This window comes from Poromitra crassiceps (assembly GCF_964638095.1).
Source record: "Poromitra crassiceps genome assembly, chromosome: 28".
NCBI classification, from domain to species: Eukaryota; Metazoa; Chordata; class Actinopteri; order Beryciformes; family Melamphaidae; genus Poromitra; species Poromitra crassiceps.
In genome coordinates this window covers 15548940-15557721 of record NC_139651.1, presented here as the reverse complement: position 1 = coordinate 15557721, position 8782 = coordinate 15548940, and the positions used below count along the sequence as shown (strand labels likewise).

Here is an 8782-nt window from a genome sequence, read left to right as displayed (position 1 = left end):
TCAGATAAAATATACATTTATTACTTACAATTATGTAATGAACAGGGCTGAACACAAGTGCATGTACTGATTAGATGGACCATAAGTTAAATCAGATAATCGGATGTTTTGCATGCCGTGTTCACGTCAAGTCGGAAGAAGGGGAAGAACAAGATGGCGTCTTGTTGCTACGACTTGTTCGTGTTTTTTTAACTCGTTGGAACGGCCACATCTCAAACAACTTGTATATATGAATTGAAAACCCAACCCTAAAGAAACCGCAGCAGGTATCATTTGCTTTTCATGAGGAGAGCAGAGTAAGAGCCGTTTGGATTTATGATACATCCAATATGACATTAATGTGGCATTAGTGCATTATCACAACTTTTCGATAGCCAAAAAGCATTCCTCAAAAGCATCACGGCACTGAGTACACATTTATAATACAGACGTCTGACAAGCTCAGCACCGCCATGCTTTTGAGAAAGCCAAAGCCACCACTGTAGAATGACAGCTCAGTCCGTTTTTTGTTTTGGTTTGTTTTATCCCACGATCACGGTATCGTCGTCGGGGAACTCGTAGTAGGGAACCTCCAGGTTGAGTGGGGCGGGCCCCTTCCTGATGCGCCCCGAGGCGTCGTAGTGGGAGCCGTGGCACGGGCAGTAGTAGCCTCCCCAGTCGCCGGCGTTGGCGATGGGCACGCAGCCCAGGTGGGTGCACACACCGAGGACGATCATCCACTTGGGGTTCTGCACGCGGTCCTTGTCGTGCTGCGGGTCGCGCAGCTCGGCCATGTTCACCCCTTCCTCGGTGGAGATCTCGGCCTCCGTGCGGTGGCGGACGAACAGCGGCTTGCCCCGCCACTTGAAGGTCATGTTCTTGCCCTCGGGGATGTCGGACAGCTTGATCTCGATCTTGGACAGGGCCAGCACGTCGGCCGAGGCGCTCATCGACGAGACGAACTGGCTGACCACGGTCTTGGCGCCGTAGACGGTCACCACGGTGGTGGCGCCGGTGAACAGGTACGAGAAGGCCTTCCTGGCGTCGCTGCTGGCCTGGGAGTCCTTGTGGGGGTCCTGCACCTCAGGCCGCCTGTATTCAGAAAAGTCCGGCACCTTGATATCTGTGTGGGCAAATCGGACTCCGGCACGAGCTGCAAAACATAAAGACATTGATAATCAGATACACTACATAAATATACTGCAGTGAAATTTGTCTTGCATCCCGAGCACATAATCTCCAGCTCGAGGGTCTTACACACATAACTGTTGCAAAATGTTAAGTTTGATTCAAACTGTTTATCTACATGGATCAGTTGCACATTTTCCCAGAATTCCACTTCCTCAATGAACTAGTTTGTGGCCTCAAGCCTCAACCAAATGCAGGAGATAAACATAATATTATTCATTGCAATCAATTGTTACTGTGGAGAAGCCTGTGGCCAATCTAAAAGCTTTGCTTCTTGTTTTTACGAATTAATTCACCAATCTATGAATCTTCACAGAACACCTATGTGAGATCAGAGGACAGGATTCTTTATGCAGCACATCGTCGCATCACGTCATTATAGGCAGTAAATAAGGTCTCTTGTTGATCTCTGTGCTGGACTGAGAAAATAAATATGCAACAAATATCATAAATAACGGTGCCAAGACAGCATCCACATTTGCATTTACAGAAAGTGACATGATTGACCTTCTCATTATGGACGGTACCTAGGAGGCTGAGAAAGATCTGTATGTTAATGATGAAGGTATTCCGGTCACATCAGGCTTGTCTGCATTATCCTGATGGAGGGCAGGCTGGTGTTTTTTTTCATCTTAACAATCACAACAGTGGAGTGGCGCGTGATCATCATAGCACATTAGTAGCTATCACCTTGAGGAGCGAGCACTCAAACTGGTTATTGAAGGGAGGGGGAAAAAGGAGTTGCCCTGCACCATCCACTTTGCCATTTGACAAACAATACTATATCAGGCGTAGTTGGGACTGGTATGGTAGGGTTGTACGTCATTTTTAACTCATTGAATGCCAATGACGACAGCTGTCGTCAATTCAAATACTGACGTAGAGTGCCAAAGACGACGATTGTCGTCAATTGCGTTTTTTGACGGTGGGACGTGGATCAATCCCTGATACATCTCTGGTACAACTATTGTAGCTATTGGAGGTCTATAACCTATTTTACAGAACCCTTAGGTGGCGACAGTGCTCTCCACATAACAGAAAGGCAAGGAAAAAACAAAGAAGAAGTCGTTATGGAAACGGAAATCGCATCGCATCCGTATGCATCGATATGCTGAAGCACGTTACTGCAGCTGTGCCTGCAGCAGCCAATCTGCTCCCACAATTGAGCCGCTCCGTGTCGGTTGCGACAGCACATCCGCACATCCACACCGTGGAGTTGTTATTATTCTCAAACTGGAAGCATCGTTGCCGGTGACAAACACACGCGGAACGCTGTAAAAAAACTGGATGTTGCGCACCCTTCACTGTGCGCACAGCAAACTCAGCAGAGAGCCACCACAGACAGGAGGAGGAGTGTGCAGTTGAGGCGAGGCGGGGCGGGGCGGGGGGGGGGGGGGGGGGGCACGCAGAGCAGCACGCAACACCCAGACAGACCCAGGCAGCAGGACAGGATTGACAAACGCAAGCCAGAATATCCGATGCCCACCAGCAGCAAATCAAGACCAGCAAGAAGCTGCAACCAGCAGCGCACGCAGGGGCCAGCGCTGCTGGTTGTAGCTAAAAATATTATTCTGCCAAACAAAATTCCCTGGCCTAAACTGTTTTATTGAAGGAAATTATTTTTGAGGTGTGACTACATTAGAAAAGATTAGCTTCAGAGTCAGTGATGTGCTTGAAATGTTTAATTTCACAAAAGGCCAATTATCTCAGCTTCTAGAAAAAAATTGCTGTTTTTGGATGAATCAAGCTATCTTCTCCGGCTCATAACTAAAGAACGGAAAATGGGATCAATAAACTTTTTTTTGCAGATGATAGAATAGAGTCTCATCGTTCTTTGTGCGTGTTCAGTGTTTACATAGTAATATCACACAATATTCTGTGGGCCTCGAGAAATCACTGAAAACGCTCTGAAACTCTGGCACTGGGAGCGTCTGTTCTCCAAAAGTGGCTGGCACTCAATGAGTTAATTCATTTTTTCCCCTTCCAAAATTGGAATGCTTCCATTACTTTTTCATCAGACCACTGCCACACACTGTAGTTGTACTACCATCAACCACCAGATGCGTATGCTGCATTACAATTCGATGTGGAACCTACCTAATCTGGCAAGGTGACCAGATAAGCAGTAACTTAACTAACGTTACACTAAATCAACTCTGAGTCTCAAGGTCACCACAATAAATGTAAATGATGTTAATGTTGATTTTAAACAGAGGGGATTTGAAATAAATGACACAAATAATGTGTCTCCTTGTATTATTATTACCGGTATTATTATTATTATTATTATTATATTAGTCCCCCCTTTTGTGTGGGGGTACGTGCGACACAGAATTATGCATATTCATATATTGGGGAATGGGGATGCTTATAAGCTGGGTAATGTTTATTCAATACAACTGGATTGGGGTTGGGACACACTGAGGTTTAGCACACTTTACGGATTATAAGGAGCTGCTTTTACTTGTACATCAAGCCAATCTGTCTACTCAAACCAAGCTAACTGCTAGCTACTCTGGCTTTGGATTCTAGTAGCTGCTATATGTCTTTGACCCAGCTACTCCATAACATCAGTGAATGTAATGAGTTCAGTAATAGTGACTGGACTATCACAGATACTGTCAGACCCAAACACACAACAAGATGCCACAGAGTAAAGTCATGCTGACTTCCTGACCTTACATTACCTAGCCACTTAACGTTAGCCGTACAAGAAGAAGCTGGTTGTGATGGTTACGATTAGCCAGTTGCTAACATTAGCTAACGAAGGAGAACTATCCAACAAATGAGTCCGGCTGAGGGTGAAATCTCGCAGAATAATCAAAGCGGATGGGGCGTTACGTTTTGTCAACGCATCGTCTTTATCGTTCACCTTGCAAAACGAATACAAAAAACAATAACAAGTTAACGCTAGTTAGCTTAGCTAACGTTAGCTGCTATCTGTTACAACCGACTTACCATTGATGCTAACAGTGACAGCGGGGCCTGTCTTTGGGCTTTGACCGCTCAGAGATTCGCGGCACAGGAACGGTTTCTTCGTGTCTAACACGAGCGTCTCTCCCTTCATAACGACCCCGGGTATCAGGGCTTTCAGCGGGCCAGCTACTGTGAAGCTGGTCGCCTGCATGTAGGGGGAAAATGCCCCCGATCTAGCGGCAAGGGACATCATGTTTGCGGCTAACTGCTGCTGCTGCTACGACCTTGGTTGGTACTGCAGTGAGCAAGCGAGGTGACGTTGCCGAGTGCGTAACTACGCTGCGAGTAGCGTTACGTCATGACGTACGAGCCTTGGAATGGGGGGGGGGGGGGGGTGATTAGAATGCAATGTGGTAGCTTTTAAAACTATTTAATGTATCCAATCAACTAGTTATGTCCAGTTTGTACTAAGTCTTTTGAATGAACCTTGAGAATTTAGTTTTAGACTTTTTTCTTTCCTTTATTTAAACCATAAACAAGTTAGAAGGAAATTAACTTCATATTGTAAGATACATTATACATTTAAGTTGTTTGTCTGTCGGTCTGTCTGGCATGTGTGCATGCGTGTGTGTGTCACTGTCTATAAATGCCTGAAATAAAGTCTGTGGTTAACAAAGCTTTTGGAAACAGCAAAGTTTGTGTTCAGCAAGATAATCTTCACAAATGAGGAAAAAATGTCTGACTTTTCAGAATCAGAATCAGAATCAGAATCAGAAAGACTTTAATGATCCTCGGGGGGAAATTGGGACAAGTTGCAGTTGCTCGCACTCAGGCATGAAATATCCACATAACACAACATAGCATAACACAGTATCACACAGTATCTCCCTAAACGTAAAAAAACAGTCAATAAAATAAAATACAATAAAATAAAATAAAATAGAATAAAATAAAATAGGGTCAATGGGATAGTAAAAGTAAGTAGAATTGTAGAATAGCATAAACATTTTCTGAAAATCAATGCTTAATCGATTCCCATTGAGTCAGGTCTTCCGGACTCATTCCTGCGATACTCTATATTATTGACTTTGAAAATGTATAGCATAACTATCGTATTAATGTTAGCTTATTTCTGGCTTACAGTAGCTGAGCCAATTAAAGGGTTCTTCTATGAGCTGAGCAGACTAAATTCCCTGCCTCATACCGGCTCGTATCCAAGGTTCGTCCTATTTTCTGGAACAGCATTGCGGAACAAGCAATGCTTACTAGGTATTTCCAATACATTATCACTGTTACAGTAACGCCAATTCAATAATCACAATGTCCTACTTCTCCACCAGCAGCACTTTGACTTTCTCCATATTGCTGTTGTTGCTATGGACGCTATGGGAAATGGCTCGTCTGGAAAAATCACCCGACGCTTTTCTGAAAAGTGTCACATTTCAGAGCTTTTGAAAGCGCTCCGCTCTGAGGGAAAAACCTCCATCTGCAGTGTCTTTATGGAGCAGCCATGAGGGAAAAACCTCCGTCTGCAGTGTCTTTATGGAGCAGCCACCTTTTGTGCACCTTGCGGCCACCTCCCATTGCTTTTAATGAGGAAAGGGCGCTGGCGTTCAGGATAAAGGGGAAAAAGCCATATAGACACACAGGCCTCTCTTACTGTTTGGTCATGTTGGTTCACTGCTACTGTTCTGTTCTCCGTCTGTCTCATCTCATCCTCTGGTTCTGGTTCATGTGCCTCATCTGCTGGACCAGCAGGCTTTCCTGCTCCTCAAGCAGCTTGGCCATGGTCCACGTCTGTCTCTCCTGAACACAGTGCAATCCCTTGGATCTCAGGTCCCATAAGCGGGCTAGGTGGTCCTATTCCTGCCTTGGTTGCTGATGCCGGCATAGGGGGATCTGGGGTGGTTCCCAAACCTTTTTTGTCTACCCCTTGAGCTGTTTGCCATGCCAGTACCCCTCACTCATGTGTGTCGATGATCCTATCTGTACACTCACAGTAAACTTTTAGTATCTAACAGTAAGTAAACAACTTTTTGTAGTAACTAATCTAACTAATTACTTTTTCAAATTTAGTAACTCAATTAGGCTACACATAGGCCTACTGCAATTTAAACGGGCTAGTTACTAGTCACTTTAGGACATGAAGCAGACAACTTCAGAGGATTATCCAGTTTATGATCATCAGACCTGGTTGAGAGATGCCGCCTCCCTGCATGGCAAAAATGCTCCACACACTGCAGCTGCAGCCAGAGCCCCAGAGGCTAATGACCTATAGGCTATAAGCCCCAGAGGCTAATGACCTATAGGCTATAAGCCCCAGAGGCTAATGGCATATAGGCTATAAGTCCCAGAGGCTAATGGCATTGAGTGGGCTATAAGCCCCACATGCTAATGACCTATAGGCTATAAGCCCCAGAGGCTAATGACCTATAGGCTATAAGCCCCAGAGGCTAATGACCTTGAGTAGGCTATAAGACCCAGAGGCTAATGACCTTGAGTAGGCTATAAGCTCCAGAGGCTAATGACCTTGAGTAGGCTATAAGCCCCAGAGGCTAATGATGTTGAGTAGGCTATAAGCCCCAGAGGCTAATGACCTATAGGCTATAAGCCCCAGAGGCTAATGACCTTGAGTAGGCTATAAGCCCCAGAGGCTAATGACCTTGAGTAGGCTATAAGCTCCAGAGGCTAATGCCCTTGAGTAGGCTATAAGCCCTAGAGGCTAATGACCTTGAGTAGGCTATACGCCCCAGAGGCTAATGACCTTGAGTAGGCTATAAGCTCCAGAGGCTAATGACCTTGAGTAGGCTATAAGCCCCAGAGGCTAATGACCTTGAGTAGGCTATAAGCCTCCCCCATAAGCAAATGTTCAAGTATCCCATGCAGGTACAATGATAGATACAATTTGACAGTATGTCTTGTCCCACACTGCCAAAGCAACATGAAAATAATGTGTGCGCATTAATGAGTCAATCGAAGCAGACTGTTAAAAGTAATGCAAACGTTACTTTCCCTAGTAACAAATTATTTTTATTATGCAGTCATTTGTAAAGTAATTAAATTACTTTTTGAGACAAGTAGTAACTACTACTACTTGGTTTGCACATTTTTGACATGCGTGAACTTGACCTCTTCAGTTAACACCTGCCGTGGGTGCGCACGTATCATTTTCAGAATCAGAATCAGAATCAGAATCACTTTTATTGCCACAGTATGCAAGTTACATACGAGGAATTTGTCTTAGTGTCTGTATGCAGCGTAGCGGTTACATCAATATACAGAGATAAGAAGTAGGAAGATAACTAACGGCAATAGCAAGGTTGCAAGTGCAATCAAATCGAATCAAATCGAGTCAATATATACAATATGTACATGAGTGGTGAAGTGTTCTGTGGATGATAAATATGAATTTAGTAATGGGGTTTATGTTTGTTTGTTTTTTCAATCGTTTTGGTAATAAATTGTAATCCCCATTTTCCACATACCCCCTGCAAGCTCAAGTACTTGTACCCCTGTTTGGGAATCACTGGCCCATGGCATCGCATCAAAACCAGTGTTGTTATATCAGAAAATGCCTGCTAGTAAAATCAGCTAAGTCTTCCTCCGTTGCTCTCAGATGCTCAGTCTGACTGAAGAGCAGAGGTGAATTTGAGGAGATGATGAGAAACCGCACTGCCTGCCAACGTTTCTAGCACAGTGGGTAATGATCTGACCGTGGCAGGCGGCCATGGTCGGATACAGGGGGAGAAAACGGCTTCATAGTGTCTCCGCTCTCCACTGATCTCTTCATTAAGAGGAGGCAGCAGCCAGGTTGACCAGGTTGGCTGCTCAGCGGTGAAGCAAGCGAGTGTATCCTCCCTGTTCACTGGCGTAAACAATCTTTGTCTGAGGCGCTTTCCCCCCCAAGCGTCTGGATCCTCCCTGTTCACTGGCGTAAACAGTTTGTGTCTGAGGCTCATCTCTCCCCAGCGTCTGGAGGAGGGATTTCCACGCACTGCAGGAGGAACTGGGTAAGCAGGCCAAGATCCTGCTGTATCTTCTGTGTGGAACGGACTCCAGCAATGCAAGTACAGTGTGTTCATCACCACTCTGGCAGGTGCTGCTCTCATTTAGATTAGTATGTCTGCTATTCTCATTCCCTTCACCATATTGGCCCCACTGTCCCGAATAATACTTTATTCCTCACATTCTTCCAACATGGTGAGGACCAGTGAGCTGATATTTCCCCCTGTGTGTGAGCAACCCACTAGATGTCCAGGACCACATACATTTATATCAGGGGTCTCCAACCATTTTTGGGGGGAATGACAGAAGAGCTAACTACAACAAATAAAACTAGTCACTCAGAACATTATACGATTATTACAGTCGCTTACCTTTGAATAAGAGAGACTGCATACTGTCAACCAGGGCCTTGGAATCTAGGTGTGTATCAACTTACTGAACACTGGTCGCATAAAATAAGCCGACCTGTTAATGAAGCTGTAACATGTCGTATACACTTGTCTGTGAAAAATCGGGAAGAAAAAAATCGCACTTTTTACTTTTTTGTTTTTGCTCCAAGTAAAATGTTCTATCGTCAGTGGTCACTCATGATTCTGTAGCTGGCTGGTCGGGTTGGTTCCAGGGTTAAAACTCTTTATAGTAGAAGGATTTTTCGAAACATCTATGGAGAAAATGAATGGGGAATGCTCTGATG

General features: G+C 44.8%; 1 protein-coding gene across 1 annotated transcript; it reads right to left on the bottom strand.

Annotated features, from left to right (window-relative positions):
• uqcrfs1 (ubiquinol-cytochrome c reductase, Rieske iron-sulfur polypeptide 1) lies at nt 1–4366 on the bottom strand. Its single transcript, XM_083662251.1, has 2 exons — nt 4126–4366; nt 1–1132 (listed from the first exon to the last, which is right to left on the bottom strand). The coding sequence occupies exons 1-2, from the start codon at nt 4334–4336 to the stop codon at nt 522–524; spliced, it is 822 nt and encodes a 273-aa protein (XP_083518377.1). The 5' UTR covers nt 4337–4366; the 3' UTR covers nt 1–521.
• Between the last annotated feature and the right edge of the window lie 4416 nt (nt 4367–8782).

Bases quoted from the DNA above. Each gene is read 5' to 3' on its own strand.
- uqcrfs1 (XM_083662251.1), bottom strand. From the start codon at position 4,336: ATGATGTCCCTTGCCGCTAGATCGGGGGCATTTTCCCCCTACATGCAG. The intron at 1,133-4,125 runs GTAAGTCGGTTG...TATGTTTTGCAG, and splicing joins TGTCACTGTTAGCATCAATG to CTCGTGCCGGAGTCCGATTT.